The 18,745-nt window shown below is 42.3% G+C and overlaps 1 protein-coding gene across 3 annotated transcripts; it reads right to left on the bottom strand.

Moving 5' to 3' along the window:
- Positions 1–6,648: 6,648 nt before the first annotated feature.
- Positions 6,649–17,789, bottom strand: LOC143325036 (protein rapunzel-like). Of its 3 annotated transcripts, none has more exons than XM_076737909.1 (3): positions 17,533–17,593; positions 9,557–9,619; positions 6,649–9,305 (listed from the first exon to the last, which is right to left on the bottom strand). In XM_076737909.1, the coding sequence occupies exon 3, from the start codon at positions 9,277–9,279 to the stop codon at positions 8,104–8,106; it is 1,176 nt and encodes a 391-aa protein (XP_076594024.1). In that variant the 5' UTR covers positions 9,280–9,305; positions 9,557–9,619; positions 17,533–17,593; the 3' UTR covers positions 6,649–8,103. The 3 variants fall into 3 exon arrangements, with proteins under 3 accessions (XP_076594024.1, XP_076594023.1, XP_076594022.1); XM_076737908.1 differs by lacking the exon at positions 17,533–17,593 and adding an exon at positions 13,459–13,573; XM_076737907.1 differs by lacking the exons at positions 6,649–9,305; positions 9,557–9,619 and adding an exon at positions 13,797–16,038 and having other exon boundaries at positions 17,533–17,789.
- Positions 17,790–18,745: the final 956 nt, after the last annotated feature.

Raw genomic sequence — 18,745 nt, 5'->3', positions numbered from 1 at the left:
ACTATTGATTATTGGAAATGTTTACTTTTCTTTTGATCATGTGATAGAATTGGACTTTCAGCGTTTTCTTTTTGTGGCGATGGCGCTGCCGCTGCATTTAAACGTCAGTTAAAGAGGATTCAACCAGAGAGAGAGAGCTCTGAACAAACACACTCCTCTGATACTGTGAACTGAGTTTTGGGTGTGTTTTAATGGTAATCATGTTTTTATAAGACAGATGTGAGTTGAAGGATAAAAAGTAACTGATGTGATTTTTGAAAACTTTTTTGAACGGGTTGCGCTTGTTTGGGTGACGTTGAAAACCCTGATTCCTCATTTGTGTTAAAGAATTCATTACATCCCTTTTTTGTGGAATCTGACACTGAGAGGATGATGAGTCAAATGAGGAAGCATGCAACCCTCCAACCAGACTTTGGTTTTTTTACTTCTGACCAGCAAACATATGCAGTTTGACAGCTCCACAAACTGCAGCCTCTAAAATAACCATAAAGTTGAATCAGCGCGTCTGTAAAACAGTTTCCATAAAAACTGACCACCCTAACCGTCATGAAGGATTCACTGCAGCACTTCTGCATCAGGCTGAATTAGTTTGTGCCACAGGAGGTGTACCTAATAAACTGGCAACTGAGAGCAGCATTTGTTCTCCTTGTTAGGCTTTGTGTGGTTTCAGGTCTTTCATTTCCTCAACCTGTGGTGACACTGTTTGTCACTAGGTGGCGTTCATTCCCTTAAATCCACACACACACACACACACACACACACACACACACACACGCTTGTGTCTTACCTGCTGAACTGGGGGTTTTCCTCATGCGCTGAGAAGGAAGCAGTGATGACAGTGACATTAAACAAACAAGTTCAGAACGATTAAATATGAAAACTGTCTTACTTGATATTTATATATGTAGCTTTAAGTAATGCCTGAGAAAGGAAAACTAATTTTTAAATAATCAGCTTGTTAAGGCTGATGGGAGGATTAACTGAATCTCGCCGATGGCCTTGAATATTGTCTTTGTTCAATAGTTTCTATTACACTTCTTTATGGTTGAGCAAACAGTAATGTGGTTACAAAAGATAAAGTTTATACTCTGAACTGTGATTTCAAACATGAACCAACCAACAGCGACTAACAAATCCAAGTGATGAGACTTCATATTTTGCTTTGTTTCTGTAAAATAGCAGCAACCTGAGAGGAAACTGTTAAATTCTGGGCAGCCTTTGGACAATTTTTAATGTGTTTTTAACATGATGTAAGCTAATCTTTCATCACGAGTCAGACCTTTTCTTCTTGTTCTTGGAGGCTTAAATAATAAATTATAACGCTAAACTTTATTTGTATAGCACCTTTCATAGAGGAATTACAGCTGTAATTGAAGTGCTTTACAAGAAAGAAATCACATGCAAATGAGTGCTTTACATAAAAAAAACAGAATGGACATATAAACAGATAAATTAATGTGAAATAAGATAGAGAATAAAACCCACTTGAAAATGATAATAAAGATGAAATTAGAATTAAGACAATGCGTAATGCATTTAGACCTCTAAATGTGCAAACATAACAGAGGCACCTGCCTGCGATATTCAGATCTCATTAAAATCACGGCAGGTGCCTCGAATGTGCTTGTCGATTCACGTTGAATTCCTGTTGCACAATAGTTACAAACAGAGCGGCTTAAGGCAGCACCACAGGTATGTCTGTGTTTTCATGTATTATCAGTCCTGAATGATGAGTGTGGGGCGTCTACGTAACTTGTATTTAAAGGTACAGCAGGTTTGGAGGCTGATTAAAAGGCAGACTAACACTTAGCAGCAACTTCAGCGGGTAGGTGTGTAAACAGCTGAAAAGGACAAAAAAAAAACAACCCTTCTCATCTCCCTCATTACCCCACTGAGGTGTGCTTGAGTGGGCCGAACTGAAAAGTCATTATTAAAGATTAACACGTGAAGTATCAGACAGTGTTTTAGTTGAGGTGTTCTGAAGAGGTGGAGCTGTCTGAAGGCTTTGCATAGTTTGTGCAGATGTCATTGTTTTGGAAAAAACAGATATTGGAGTCACTGTTTGTACATTGTTCAAAGGGTAAGAGGTATCAAAGGATGTGAAAGACGCCTGAGGTTACATTCAGAAAACTACAGCAGATTTTTACTGTGACACGTGGCTAAAGCTCCACAACAGAGAATTTTCTCTGACATGCATTCAGATAGTAGCAAGCTTGTTGGGTCTTGCCCAGACGTTGGTATGTGAGGAGGGAGGACTGAGGATCAGGGTGTGAGGAGGGGGACCAAGAGGTGAAAACATGGTGTTTGAGGACAGATTAGAAGTGAAGAAACTCTTCATTGCTCTCAGTTCGATTGATGCAGAAGTCACAATATTTTTCATTAATAAAGACTCCAATCAAAAACTTCAAACCTCAGTTCATTTTGTTCTTGGCCACATGGGGGCAGCGCAGCAAACTGTAAACACAGAACTGACTTATTATTGCCTGTAAACCAAAACAATGAGCTGAAAAGCACCAAAACGCTTCGTCGACCTGAGGGATGATCATTCTCTGTGGATTCGTCACTGTGACTGAGCCCTTTTCACAATAGACCTTTGATCCACTGTTGAGTAGAACAACTTTAAGTGTAGGCAACTCAAAAACAAACTATCGGCACTGTGTAATCCCTGAAGCACAGCAAGGTGGATCAGCTTCGTGACTGTTTTCTGTAACAGGTGCAAAGATGGACTACACAAAAGCTAAAGGTGTTAATCACAGTTTGTTATTTGTGAGTCTTTTGGCTGCAAAGACGGAGCTTGTGCTGTCCTTCTGGCCTCTTCTCAGATAATGCACTGTGGGAAGCATTTTACTGTGATTGGTGGTTCAGATTTCTCTTCATAGTGAGGAAAATCCTCTCTGAGGTGTAATCCAGGGCCTGACTTGGGCAGCTGATCTCTTTTCCACTGGAAACTCTTCAAGATTGATGCAGCCAATAAATCAATTATGCATGGGCTCGGCACACCTTCTGAAGTGAAATAATCTTCAAAAACAGCCATCCTCACCCCATCACTGCGAGAATCCTTCACTGAAAGTTGTTAAAGACGTCTACGTTTGGAGGAAAGTTGTACAGTAGCTGACCCACAAAGAAGTCCTTCAGAAACGTGGGAGCTTGTTAGTAACTGACTAACTTCATTGGGATTTCTTTGAAGTGTCCTTCACTTCTTTCAGCACCAGCAGACTATTTCAGGTTCCTCATGAAGGAAAGCCAACAGATCTGTTTGGTAATCCTAAAGGAAGCTGCATTCAGAGCCCTGAGCAGATGATGTGTTTCAGACACTTAGCCCCTCCCACCGCCCATCTGACCATTGGATTAAAATATGTGGCTGCTTTTTTTTTTTTTTTTTAACCAAAATGACTTCTGTTTCCATTGAGACTGAATTACGCAGAGCTGAGGACTTCACTTATTCGACGGGTGGCAGTACAATGTATTCCTGCAAGGCGGGCGAATCTTTTCGTTGCCACGTGATGTTTTTCTGCGTTCCTGAGATCACCTGATGGGCCGGGCTCAATGCAGGGCTGTGTGGCCAAATCATATTCATGGAGGAGTAATTCTGGTCTGATTAAAAACATCACTTCCCCTATTCAACTGTTTCGGGTCAGCTGCCGCTTTAACCCACCTGAACGTGGACTGAACCGGCCTGTAGCAGCCTTTCAATAGAGAGGACAGAGCTGAAGGGTCACGCCAAAACCCTTAGTTCTATTATTTTATCTTATCTGTAAGACTCCTACAGAAAGCTCCGATTTATACTCCCAGTTTTGTTGTTGCATAAATTTCAATTAATATTAGTTAATATTAATGGCTATTAATTGTTTTTTTTTAAGGTGTCTGTGTTAGCGTTTCCTATTTATTGCGTCTCTTGAACACGTTAAAGTCTTGGTGTTGTGCATTATTCTCCCGGTGGACCACACTGACTACATTATCCTTTCAAGGTCGTGGTCAAGGTCAAGGTGTGAAATCATGGAAATTTAAAACTTTAGCCTTTTGGTAAAGACGATCAGGGATAGTCAAAGGCCGGCAGGTCCGGTAACGAAATATAAATCCAATATGATACGCTGGAGAGTCTTGCATGAAGAACAGTCTGGCACTGATTGCGTGTGGGAGAGCTGCTTAAGTGCCGAGCTGATAGCGATGAGCTGCAGGTGTGTGATCAGGTGAGTGGACTGGTGGGCGTAGCTGAGTGTGGGACACAGAGCAGGTGAGCAGATGAGACGACAATGGCAGCAGGTAAGAGACTGAGTGGATGTGACACTCATAGCCTCATTTTCTGCTGCAGCAGGCAGCAATTTTCATCAAAAGGACTCTAAAAAATAGCCTAACTGTGTACCGCACGTTCATGTGTGCACCACAGCCATTTTGATCAGGGCGGCAGACAATCAACTTTCGGCCCTTAGCACACCTGCCACCTCAGGAGTTGGTAGAGACCAAAACAGAGCTTCGAGAGACAGAAACAGGACTCCAGAGAAAAGCAAATGTTGCTCCATATCTACTGGATGTGTAATTCTTTGCTATAAAGTTTGCTATATCAACTCAACAAGAGCTAATTTCAGTGTTCACAGCTAGTGTCAAACATCTGTCACTGCTGATTTTACAGATATCCAGAATCTTCTAAAATGTCTTCCCATATTGCAATTGTTATCATTTTCAGGCTCATTTTCTGTGAGCTTTTTTCTCAGAGTTGCTGATGAAGCAGCGCTGGGCCTCAGCTCACTGAGCATTGATGTAAGTGGGTCACGAGCCAGTGGAAATTTGGAAAGCGCTTGTGAGAGATTTGCTTCGTTAAGAAGCAAAGGGAAAGTTTAAATTCCTTCTGTCTCTGTCTCGTTCTACTGGCAAACAGGTATCCAGACAACAAGGTCGGTCTCCCCTGAAAGCCAGACTTGGTAATTGGAGTATTTTTCCCCAACATCAAAAGACTGTCTGAGCCCCCCAAATTTGTGCCAAAGTTCCTGCTGTTATTACATTACATATTCTTATGCTAGCACTGGCCAAAATCCCATTCATGATTTGGGTTCCCTTTCTCCTCTCGTAAGCTTTAACTCCATGTCCATGTTATTCAACTGAACTGAACTGAACTGAACTGAACTGAACTGAACTGAAGAAAACCAACATTATTATAATGAACGTAAACAACCAACATGGATATTATTGGTGCTCACAGCTGTCAAGCTAGCATGTTAACATTGGGAAATTTTGGCTGCACTTTCTCTGCCATTCATGTGCAACTAACTGGTTTGTTACAGGTCTGCAACAGCCTCTGAGCAGTTGATTAATTGATTGCTGTTGGGATGTAAAGAGAATTTCATCAAAGATAACAAAATGCTTCTAACATGCATTACCTACCTCAGCATTAAATACAACTTATCTGTCTCCTGACCCTCTGGTTGATCTCTGGGGCTGTTTAGGGATGCAGACCACAGACTGGGGGTCGACTGAGCTGACCTGTCTAGCGAACTAGTGCCTCTTTAGCATTTCAAACAAACCAGTGTGGTTTGACCAGTAATCTAGTGAAGAGGAGACATTATAATCTTGAAAAATAACATGAGTTTCCTCTTTCTCACTGGAATTTTCTGTTGGGGCCATATTAATGTCTTTTTCATTGTAAATGTGATTTTTTTGGCTTTTGTTTCGATGCTGTCATGAGAGGTCAGAGGTCACATTCAGCTTGCATTAACCTTTATGTAAAAGATCAAATCTCCATACAGGTTGCAGGCACTTGAGATTTTAGGCAGGAAATGTGTCTCATTTGATCAAAAAAATGAACATATTGAAACCAAAATATTACAATTTAGATTCTTTGTTTGTGTATCCTGCATTATTCAACAACATACATGTTTATCCAGAGTCCTTAGTCACTTTTTTCTTTGTCCAAACCCAAGAAATCTCAGTAAAAATACACTCAGACGACCATCTTTGACCCACTTGTTTTCCTTTGCACTTGTTCATTTCTGCTGAGGCACTTGACCCACCAGTGTGATGTACTGCAGGAACATGAGTCTTTATATGCCGAAGATAGAAAAGCCTCAACCACATAATTACAGAGCACGATGGGTGTTTCCAAACTGGCTAACCATAATATCCTTCCTCTCTTTTCTCTGTTTTACTAAGCTGCAAGTTTTCTCCACAGAGCAGCTGAGTGTTACCTTCATGGTACCTCGCTCAATGACACCTCACTGGAATCTGGTATGTTACTTATCTCCTTGTCTTGTAATTAAACAAGTCTGTGCTGTTTATCTGTACATTTGAAATCCATGGGTGTGTTGAAACTACCCCGTAGCATTTTTTACAGGGTTTACTGGTTTTACTGGGCAGCAGTGGGGTCAACAGGTGAAGAGACATCCTTGAGCCACAAAGGGCAGATTTGAGTCTTTGTGAGAGTGAGCATCCTGATCCTCACACGTGGGAACACCAACTACGTACATTTTTCACTTCAGTTATTGTGCAGCTTATGTGAATTTCACCTCCTCACAGGTTTAGACTCACTGTCGTTTTAGCAAAATGTCAAACAGCCACAAAAGCACATTTGCTTCATGTTTTCAGAGTCAGTCCTGTAACAGACAGTCAGACATTTCTGTCATTCACATAAATAAATAAACAAGAGAAAGTGTACATATGATTGTGTTTATTTGGAAGATTCATTACATTCATTGCTTTGGCGTACCAACAGGGTTTTGAATCTGAGACACCGACAGCCCAAATACACAGTGTGGAAATAGAAGTAATACACAACAGACGTACAACATAAACCCTTTGTATCAGTAATTTTACAGCAAATATGGGACATGATTTAATGCTGTAATGACATATAAACAATACACAAACAAACAAGAAACACAGATGACTGTGATGTACAATAACACACAAAATATCTAAAGCCATGAAAACAGCTCAGTGGTTTATAAACAGAATCTCTCTGCAATATAGTGTCAAAGTCGTGGTCCCATTATACAAATTCTGATCAAAATCTCTTCAAAGGGAAAAAAATCCCAAATCCCAAACCCAAGATTGTTCAAAATTCAGCAGTTTATTCCTATTTAAAAGTAAATCCTCTACATTTAAACGTATAAAGTAACAGAAGTTGAGGGTTTTGAGCAGGTACAAGTTTCCAGTTTGTGTTGCACAACCACACAGGTGAAGATGTGACACAGGCACAGCTAAGCTAGTCATCTGTATGGAAACAAAGCGTTGCCGTCGCTACGCCCGGGCATGTCCGTGGCAGGGAGTGTAAATAAAGTTTCACAGGCTTCAGTTCACCACAGCAAGTGTTGTTTGAGGCCTTGTCTCTTGTGTTTTCTCGTGCTTTGTTTGTGCGGTGCAGCAGACAGCTTCTGGTACAGCCTCCGTCACAGTCTGGAGCCATTTTCTCTCATGGCTTTGGTAAATACGTCCTCATCAGGGTGAGGTCACCACTTATCACTACCAGCAAAACATAATCTCTGCATGACAGCCGGATCCTAAAGCAACAACTTTCCCACAAAACAAAACAACCTCATGAGACGAAAATACGGTTTAGATCTCATACCTGAATTTCTCTGCAACTGTCAACCTGTAGGTTATTATGTTACTTTCAAAATGAAGCGACACTGGGCTCTATTACAGCCTAAACAAAGGGCAAAACTCTTCCATCTGCTCTGAGACATAAACAAAGTGCGTCTGCATGGCATCAAAAGGGTCTTTATTGTTAGTTAAAGAATCTAGTTTTTGTTACTTTCTTGTGGAAGAGAAACATCTACTACTAACCTGGAGGAGACGTAGGGGTTTTCTCCCCTATTAAAGTCAGGACAGAGGGTGTTATATGCTGCAGGTTGTGAGGCCCCTTGAAGCAAATTTGTTATTTGTAATATTGGGCTATATAAATAAAAAAGCTTGACCTGATGCACATTGAGGTCTGCACGAAAGTGACTTAGAAAAAGAGAATAACTGAGTAAAAAAAAAGACTATTTGAGAGGTGAAACTAAGGCACATACTGTTTAAGGCAGTGATAGACTGTGATTATCTATCTAACTACGAAGTCGCCTACAAACAGAGATTGAGTGACTTTTGAGAGTTTTTTCTGTGTCCGCATCTTCAAGCCGAGTGAACGCAGACGTAGAAGTTTTTGTGCTCCTCCCAGTAGTGGAGCTCATCTGAGAAGCTCCAGGAGCAGGCCAGGTCTTTGCTGGTTTTCACCGTGTGGACCACGCAGTCGCCGGGCAGCTTCTCAAAGAGGAGCTCTGCGACGCCCACCACCGTGACCTTCTTCTGACTCTGGATCAGCTGCTGGACGTGACTCTTATCCACAGGCTCAGGTGAGGAGCTGTAGGACACCCAGACGTTAAGTTTCTCATCTGATGACGGGACCTGGAAGCGACTCTTCCCTGTGGGGCAGTGGTAATCCTTCTTGTTGGCGAACAGGCCTGAAGGGGACTTGAATATACGCACAGACCAGCGCACCCAGTCGTACTTCTTCTTTAATTTCTCTATGATATCCTCGGCCAACTGCTGGTTGGTTAAGTCTGAGTGGTCCCTCACCAGTCGACGGGAGTCCAGCTCAGCTTGCTGGGGGAAGCTGACGATGCAGTCTTCAATGACGGCATTCATTTTATCCTGGACCACCTTCATCTTCTCACCCCAGTCTTTCAGAAGCGCCTCGTCCTCATCATATCCCTTCAGAGCGGCGTGGCCCAGCAGCGCGATGAGCCCGATACAGAAGAGCTTCTTCAGCCTGGCACAGAAGTCCTCCACCGGTCGGCGACTTTTCTCCTCGTAGTTCAGGGTGATCTCAAGCACCGATTCCCCAGAGAAGTTATCTCCCGTCACAGCGTTGTAGAGGGTGTGAAGGTTTTTGTCACCGCCGGTCTTGGCAAAATGATCCAGGAAAAGCTTCTTCTTGACCTCCCGGAACTTGGGTTTGGCGTTAAGGATGTCCATGTACTTCCTGAACTGGTTAGTGATGTTCTCCTCCAGCGGGAAATACACAGCATCCAATCCACTCTTCTTGATCTCATCGTTGATCCTCTGAATCTCCTCCGAGACCACCTCCAGGCGCTCTCGCACCTTCTGAAACTGCTCCTTCATGAATGTGGCCTCTTTGCTGTCTACATTGTCCAGAGCCAGTTTAACAATCGGAGCAGCGATGGAGAAAACAGGGAAAAGGTCGCCGGCAATACTGGCGACGACTTCAGCCCCCTGTTCGAACACCTCCATCACAGTCTCCACCATGTCCTTCTTCTCTGCTACTAGCTGCTGTAGCTGGCTTGTCATCTTTGCTGCTGTCTCTCAGACTGATTCTAGCAGGAGAAAATATTGACATGGTTAGAAAATAATACTGCTGATTGATAGTACAAACTATGACGTTAATACCCTAAACCTAACCCTCAGAGTCAGCATTACTAAGTGCTTTATCATGACTGCTAAAGAGCCAGTATGCTACTAATACATATGCTAACAAGCAGCTATAGTAGTGAATGTGTACCTTGATATGTGAACCATTTCATTTTTACTGACAGAAACAAATGCTGGGTTTTCGTGATTTACTCACAGTTCTGTTCCAGTGTTGTTGGACTGTGGCCCGTGTCTTGCTCCTCTTACAACACGGCAAAAACTGATAAGGAAAAGAGAGAAACAGCCCAGTGAGCTTCAGTGCTGGCTGCTGGCCACACCCAGTGAGCAATGAGTCAACAATGCAAAGAGAATGCAGCAATGACGGCCGGCCGGTACTGGTTCAACTGTCTGCATGTTATGTATGTGTTTACTGTTGGGAAACAACAGTAAACACATACATACACAGTGTCAACAGTTAACATTGTGAGTTCTATGAAAAAGGGGAGCAGCTGCAGTGTTTTATCTCTAAAACAAGCAATATACCATTTCTGTTAGCGCAGTAGTATGACTCATTTGAAGACAACATGGAGGAGCGCTCACTGACTTCAAGCCAAGCCCAAGAAAGGAAATAGTAAACACTGTTCTCAAGGCTAATAATGAACTTTCAGCACCTACCAGCACCTTTAAAGCTCACTAATTAAAATGTCAAACAGTAAAAATAACAAGTTGTGGTTTTATGTGCTGGATTATTTCTTGACTGCAGATTTTCCTGATCATATTTTGTTACCTTTGGACAACTTCAGGCTAGCTGCTTCCCTTATTTACAGTCTTAATACTAAGCTAAGATAACCGGCTGCTGGCTGTAGCTTCATATTGGACAGACAGGCTGAATGATGTCAGTCTTCTCATCTAACTCAAATAAGCAGATGTCAAAATGTTAAATGTTCCTCCTTAACTTCAAGCCAGTGAAGCCTCAATGGATTTAACTGAGCAAACTCCATCCACAGAGTTTTTTTTCTCAGTCTATTTTCATTTTCTGTAAATAAGTGTCTACAATTTTACTTGGAAGGTAAATCATTGTTTTCAATGGCCTTAACATAATAATACAAAAGGTTAGAAGCACTCTGTGATGCTGGGTGATGGTTGATATGAAGAAAATGACTTCCTGTCTTGCACTTATGCACAAGATGTGGAAAATCTTAATAAAACACTAACAACTCCTCCCAGTGGCCAGGAAGCAGAAAAAGCTCAGCCCAGGCAGATTTCAGGGCATGTTCAGACATGTCCTTTTGCAAAAGTGGAAATATGTGATTTGTTTGGAAATCAAATTTAGGTACAGAATGATGGTACAGTCGTTCAGTGGCTTCACAAACTCAGCCTCATATTCACTGTCCATGCAGCAGCTGTAGGTAATGAATGTTTTAATTCAGCTTTCTGGCCTCAGGATTGTTGTTCACACTCAGTTTCTTAATTGTGGCTGAAGGAGAAGCAGTGGTGCTGTTTCTCCTCAGCCGCCCCTGTCAATATTAGAGCAGCAGGCGTGGGAAGTGATTAAGTGGAAGAGGTTAAACTTGCTGGGCAAGGGTGCCTTTTACACTGGAGCTCAGCAAGTTACCACAGCAACAAGACAATGGAAAATAATCTGTCAGCTCATTTGTCTCAGCGCTGTGGTCTGCTCTGTGGGTTTTATCTAGACGGAGATAGCACCCATTTCTCAGCCTGATGCATCACACACCTCTGCAGTGGTCACACACATCTGCAGGCATCCACAGACATGAGGGATGTCTGCACTGGTGGGCGCATCCCACCAGAACAAACACGTCCATCTGAGGGCTTCAACATTAAAGGAATAGTTCGAATTTTTGCGAAATACACTGATTTGCTTTCTTGACCAGAACCACGTGTCTGCACCTTAAATATCAAGCTACAGCCAGCAGCTGGTTAGCTTAGCTTAGCATTAAGGGTGGAAACAGAGGAATGCAGATAGTCTGGCTGAACATAAAATCCACCCACAAACCCCTCTGAAGATCATTTATTAACACATTGTGCCTCCTTGTTTAATTCATTCTCAAAACCAGTGTAAAACCAACACATTTTGTTCATTCTGGAGTCTTGATACATGACCCCTGAAAAAAACTGAGCCTAGTTTTACTGTTAAGTTTTGTAGAAATTAAACAAACGACACATAACGTGTTAATTATTGAGATTTAGAGGTGCTGGCTGGGAGATTTTTGTTATGTTTGCACACAGCCAGGCTAGCTGTTTCCCCCTGTTTCCAGTCTTTATGCTAAGCTAAGCTAAACAGCAGCTAGCTGTAGCTTCATATTTAAGGCACAGACATGAGAGTGGTATCAATCTTCTCATCTAACGCTAAGCAATAAGCATATATATTTAAGTTTTCTCCCAAACAGTTGTATGTTGAATGTCAACCACAAAGCTCTATGACTGTTATAATTCTGAAAATATCTGCATAATTTCCTTGTAAGACTAGAGAACAAAAACAACAAAACAGAGAAAATTCTAGCAGCAGGATGTTTGAACATTTTCAGCGGCTGTATCTTATTTGATTTGAGCGTGATCACACCGTGATTCCTGCTCTCCACTGATGTTCAGCGTCCCAGGGGTTGTGTAACTGCACACTGAGTGCATGTAAAGCACCTTCACACAGACAGGTCAAACATAAAAAAGCTTGAAGAAATCACATTTCCAGAGACAGAGCTGGAGGTGCATCTGCAGTTTGAATGCCAGGATAGACAAGCATGACAACCATTGTTTTCACTTATACTTCCACCAATATTCAGTAATATACAGTGAGTAACTAAATACATTACATCAAGTACTATACTATACTTAAAGCTACTCCAGTATATCCATTTGCTCTATACTACATTGCAGAAGGAAACAGATATTTGAGCACTTTAGTTAGTACTGCTACTACTTTTCAGAAAAAAATAAGCTTACAAAATAAAATGCATCATTAAAATAAAAGGGTTTTCAACTTTTTGGCTTGTCACGAAAACATCATATACTTGGGGCCCGTTTTTAGATTTCAGAAGTCTCTGATTTCCATTTGCTGAATGGTTTCATAGAAATGGAGAAGGGGGCCCAGCCTGTAGTTTGGAAACCATGAGACTAAACTCCCAAATATTTATTGAATAAAATAAAACTAGCTCCACTTCTACCAGCTACTACGGTAAAATACAATACAATGCATCAATACAATACAGTGCTTTAAAATAAATCATATTCTGCACTGCCAGTACTTTTGAATGCAGGACTTTTACTTTAAAGATTTTTACAGTGTGACATTTACACTTTTATTTGAGTGAGTTTTTCCACCTCTGGCAATAAACTGTTTCATGAAATGGAATCTACTGACTTAAAACCTGCATCAGAAACATGTTAATTTCTTGATATTTCACGAGGTCAGTTTCATTCAACAGCATCTGTGATGATTATTACACTGCAATCAACGGAAGTGAAACACATCATGTGCATGCTGCCTGCACAGTGTTGCCCTCGAAGAGTTCATGTCACGGATGCTGTCTGTCAGAGCTTCCTCTGGACACAAAGAGGACCAAAGCCTCCCTCTGACCACTCAGGCCGGGCACTAATCGCTCCGTTAATGCGCCCTCTTAATGGAAACTGTATTGATCAGTCCGTGTACAAGGGCTCTAATTGTATCATTTTACAGGACAGAGAGCCAAACAAACATGGCAGGTTAACACCGCAGATCTGCTTTTCGTTCCAGCGCAACACAAGCGGATCACGCCTTTTACAAAGTTTGGCACTTCCTGGAAAAAGTGAAGCGGTGGCACCAGAGCTGGCAACCAACGCCCATAAAAGTAGACCCTTTTTGTTTAAACTGCATGAAATTCTGCGGATTCATCTAATGCTCCACTTTATTAAATGAAGCTGCGTTAACAAAACGTGTCAGGATGATTTTAACAGCACTGCGGTGCGTCAAAGGAAAAAAGCGCTCGATTATGTAACGACAGACTGGAGAAAAGTCGATGAAGCTGGATCGATCACTTCGTAAAACGGTTTTCTATTAGTACCACACAGTTACTCTAAATGTGCCTGTGCACCACGAAACATTTTGATCAGAAGTGGACTCACCTTAGAAAGTTTGCGGAAGAAACAGACTAACTTCCAGACTGTTTGCCTTCCTATTGGTCATGTGGCTCTCATGTTACAGAGCGCAGGCACACCCAGCCAGACAGGCAGGGAAAAACGTTCATAGCATAACATGTTGTTGCTGTGGTGATATTTTTACAACCTCCACCCATCTGACAAACAATGTCATGTTATTAAAGCTTATAACTGCTGAAGGAGATCGCCTGAATTCGTTTTGCTTAATGCTGAGTCGTGAATAATTGTAGGTTTTAATTAAAAAGTTCTTAACAGCAATGCAGAAATGATTTCCAATAATGACAAAAGCATTCATATTTTTTTTTGGTTTATTACAAATGAAAAAGTGAAATATACATAAGTATCTTGATGAATTGACTGTGGACTGTAGATTTTTAGAAGTATGCCCTGCAGCACTGTATTGCATCAAAAGCTGCACGAATATTAGAATAGATTTTTCTTTTGCAGACCACAGAACATGCCATTTATTTCTTTTGTGATATATATGTTGTATAGATAGTTCTGAAAAACCGATTGAGAACTTGGATAAAATAAGTAATTGGCAAGACTCAACTCAAGGACCAGCTATTCGCCTGCTTGCATCTTATCACACAGGCTTCATCAGCAGGTTTGCTCAACTGTACATGCTCAGATTGTGCTGGTAGGCAGATTTTGTTACCTTTGGACAGAGGCAGGCTCGCTAGTTCAAGCCTTGATGCTAAGCTAACCCAACTGTCTCCTGGCTGTAGCATAAGAGTGGTATCAATCCTCTCATTTCACTCTTTGTAAGAAAATGAACAAGTGCTTTGACCAAAATGTTGAGGCTTTAAAGTTCATTCTTGATGTCAGAAACAGCAGCTGACAAAACAATTTCAACACAAGGTCCACTTGCTTGCTTTTTCTAGAGGTTTCAAAGGCCAGTAATGAACTGTGAGGCTCAAATTAACCACATTAAAGGGAAAGGGTACCTTAATACAAACATGGTAAAGTCTCTGGCAGCAAAATCTGGACAATCTTGGGTCATAACACATAACAAGTCAAAGCTGGTATGGAGATGTGTGGCCCTGAAAAATTTCTATAACACCCTGAAATGGCTGTATCATCAACAGAGGATAGATATACATCTAAAATAATAAAAATTGTTATAATTATGACAATGAATCACATACCAGAAACCAGACAAGGCAGATTATGCATCAACATTGACAATATTTCTGAATACATTTCTAGAATGGAAATATTTCCAGTTCCCTGGTGAAGACATTCATGAATTGATTTGCAGTTCACTTCTTCCTGTACGCAGCTACACGCCTGTGAGCCTATTCAGGGTGGATACACAGGTAGGCTCTTTTGTGTTTTCCATAGTAGTAACAATCCTCATGGAAGTTGTTGGTCTCCACCACCTCCTTGTAATGGCTGACAGCATGGACCAGGCAGTTGGGGAAGCTCTTGTTCAAAGACAGAGCCACCCCCATCATGTTGCCCTTCAGCTTCTGGCCCTCAATCTGCTCCAGGATCTGGCTCTTGTTAATGGGCTTGGGGTTAACACAGAAAGAGACCACAACTTTGATCTTGTTCTTGGTCAAAATGTCAAACCAGTTGGCTCCTCCGCTTCCATGGTATTTCTTTCCTGCCAGCCAGTTGAAAAAGAAAATGCGCTCCCTGTCGCTGAAGGCCCTAATGGACCAGTTCACCCAGTCGTATTTCTTGGCAAGTGAATCCAGAAGAGATTTGATGAAGTCTTGGTTGACAGTGCTGGGACTCTCCTGAAGGATGTGCTCCATGTCAAGCTTGGCCTGATCTGCAAAGTTCTCTGTACAGTCATCCACAGCCGCTTTCATTCGTTTCTCCACATCCTCCATACGATCCTGCCACTTCTTCACCATCTCCTCTCCCACCACCCCTTCCTTGAGGGCAGCATGGCCCATGACAGCGATGATGCCCACAACAAAGAGCTTCTTCAGCCGGGCACAGAAATCCTCAACTGCCCTTCTGCTTCTCTGCTCTGTGGTGACTACTGTGTCCAGCATAGGGTCTCCTGAGGTGTTCTCCCCAGTGACAGCATTGTAGAGGGCATCCAAGTTCAAGTCGCCATCAGTGTTCTCGTAATGGCTGAGGAACTTCTCCATCTTCTTCTCTTTGAACTTTGGCTTGGCGTTGACAAAGTCCTGGAACTTTTCATACTGGCTGAGCATCTGCGCCTCTCGATCAAAGTTCTGCTTATTCATCGACGTCCTCTGCAGCTCCAGGGCAATTTTATCAATCTCATCTTGGATTCCCTCAAGCTGCTGGTTCACCAGTTCGAACTGCTGAGTCATATAGCGAGCCTCTTTGCCTTCCGGGTTGCTGAGTAACTCGGCAGAAGCAACGAACACGGCCTCCAAGACCGGGTGAAGTTGGCCCACCGTGGCAGCGAGCACCTCAGAGGCTTGCCCCATGATCTCCACACCTTTCTCGATCTTGTCCCTGTTCTGCACGAGCCAGTCTGCCACACTGTTCATCTTTGTGATATGTATTTCGCACTAGCTAATCTAAAATGATTTCCACCGCCCAAGACTTTTCTGGTGCCTGAAAGAAGAAGAAACATGAAACCCTTGTAAAGTTCATTATAGTGTGATTTTATAACACTTCAGAAAAAAATCTTCCGCTCCTTTTTCTTTTTCAGGTATATTTGGCAAAGCAAATGCAACCAGCTGAGATTAAGTCATTTTTTCTCACAGGACATTTTCCTGACAAACAAAACCGTACAATAAAGCAAACGGCAGGTCATGTCAGCACATGTAGGCATCCAGTTTCATGCCGCACCCTCAGAGCCTCGGTTAATGACAGGGACTCGTTTTTAAGCCTTGGTGGCATTGACACACATCAAAAAAGCTCATGAAAGTACACAAACGAAGCACACTTGGATGGCAATTCAGAACAAATATCAAACATGGTGTGTGTACTCATGAATTATGACGTGAAGTATTGTGCAACATTGCAGCACTGGTCCTTTGGGATGTCATTTTTACTGCACTAACAATAGCCAAGGCCCAAAGCAAACACAGATGTTCACAACATGGCAGATGATGGGAATTTACTTTTGGTAATGATAATATGGTTTTCAGTGTACAATACCCAGGAGAGATGACCTAACTCATTTCTTGTTCCCTGGAGCCCATATCCAGTTCAAAAAAAGGCACACCCAGGTCTGAGAGAAGAAAATCTCCACCACAGCAGTTGTTCAATAATGCAATCACACGTCCCTCATCATTACAACCACAGCGTAATTAAAACCAAACACAAATATCTTTTTTGTGAGTATTTGTGACCAAAAGCGGCAAATACAGGTTTATATGTATAACCACTGAACATAAGATCACCAATAATTGCTGCAGTGATGAGATCAGTGGTGTCATTTTACAGCCTTTCCTATCACTGCACTAATTAGATTTACTTTATTCAGTCACATGCCATCAGTGCCTTTATAATTTTTCCACATTTCTACGTGAACCAGCTGACAAAAATAACAAAAACTGCACTATTCAAAATTCAAACCTGTAATTACACAACAGAATCAAATTCCAGTCTAAAAAAGGAAAAAAACTAACAGTAAAAGAAAAGTACTTACTGAGTAATTATCTTGGTTTGTGCTTCAAATTATCGACCCTTGTAAAACCAAAAAAGAAAAGTCTGTCTCCTCTCAACACAGAGAGTGAAATATATTTTTCTGAGGTGAAAAAAAGGCGAGTCCCACAGAGCACTTGATCAAACACTGGTCTCCCCTTTCAACGTTATATGCTTTGCTTCAGAGCTACACAGCTTTAATGGAGACCACATACAAAACCACATCCCCCAAAGGGCTCATCTCTACCTCTGGCATTTTACTTTAATTTGGGCTTTTTTTCTGCAGAAAAAAACATTGAACTTTCAAGTAAATAGAAAGAAATATAGAGAGTTTTAATTATGCGGAGAAATGCTGAACCCTAGCTTTACACTAGTAAACTAAAAATGTGTGTAAAGTGATGAAGTTGATGATGGAGATGTTTCATAAAGAATTAGGGCAAAAAAAGAAGAACTCACCTTTCCAGTTAAATATCCAGTGGGCTACAGTCCAGTTATCCAGCAGTCCAGCTGTGCCTGTGAGCACCAGCCTCCTTGGGATGAATATATACTCTCTCTCTCTCTCTCTCTCTCTCTCTCTCTCTCTCTCTCTCGGGCTCTCTCGTCACTCCCCCTTTGGAACTCCTCCATCTCGTTCCAGCATTCCTCAGAAACCCACTCAGAGAGGGATGAGGGGCCGGCACTGACACAGATAACATCCTGTAAACACTCCCCATGCAGGGACACCACGCACCCTGGGAAAATAGGAAAGACTGGTTTCTGTGTGTGTGTGTGTGTGTGTGTGAGTGTGTGTTAGTAGTGTGTGAGGGGGAGAGGGAGAGAGAAAGAGAGTGAGAACGAGACTGAAAGGAGACCAGTCGCAGTGGGGTTCAGCAAAGCGACCCATCAGGACAAAACCCTTCTTGTTGTGGCTCGAGCACAGTTGCCATGGCCACTGCACTGCTTCTCCTGACTTCTGTGAGACAGTGTGTGCTCCAAAGACAAATTCAGCTCCCTCTGTTTGCAACAAGTTGGGATTCACAGTAAGTTAGTGCCATAAATAACAAGATAAAGCGTTATCTAAATGTGCAGTCTTCAGGAAAAAAGCCTTTTGAAATGATTTCATAAATGCTGACCTACTTCACTCTGAATTTGATAATTAGTGATGGATGGTGATTGGACATTAGATTCAAGCATTGCAAAGAAGGATGACATTTGCCCTGCAGAGGCAGAGCTTTCAGAATCGGTCCGTCACAGTGCCGCCAAGTGAAAGACTGTCTGTGTTTTCGAGTGCACACCATGACAGACAGAGCTCCCTCATGGCCTTTGTGCTTTATAACGCAGCCTGTGACACACACGGCCCGATGTCACTGTCAGCTATGCTCACAGGAAGAGGGGGGAAGGATGTCTGCACCAAAATGATGCTTGTCAGGCGGGCAGAGGAGAGTTAGGTGAGCACATCTGCCGCCGCCCTGTTCCTGTGTTGTTGACTCCACAGTATGTGGCGTGATGGGTGGCACAGGCCAACGCTGGTAAACACACACAGTAGAGGCCTGAGCGAGACGTCACTCAGCTGGAGGACCTCACTTGCTCTCTGTTGTGTTGCGTGTTTGTTTTGCAGTTTTCTAAAGATCTGAACAGTGAACGAACAGCAGGTCCTATTAAAGACGCTCTGGCTCCAGCGTCAACGGAA

This window comes from Chaetodon auriga, chromosome 8 (assembly GCF_051107435.1).
Source record: "Chaetodon auriga isolate fChaAug3 chromosome 8, fChaAug3.hap1, whole genome shotgun sequence".
In the NCBI taxonomy this organism is placed as follows: domain Eukaryota; kingdom Metazoa; phylum Chordata; class Actinopteri; order Chaetodontiformes; family Chaetodontidae; genus Chaetodon; species Chaetodon auriga.
Note: the sequence above shows the minus strand (reverse complement) of the source record. Positions and strands in the feature narration are given on the sequence as shown.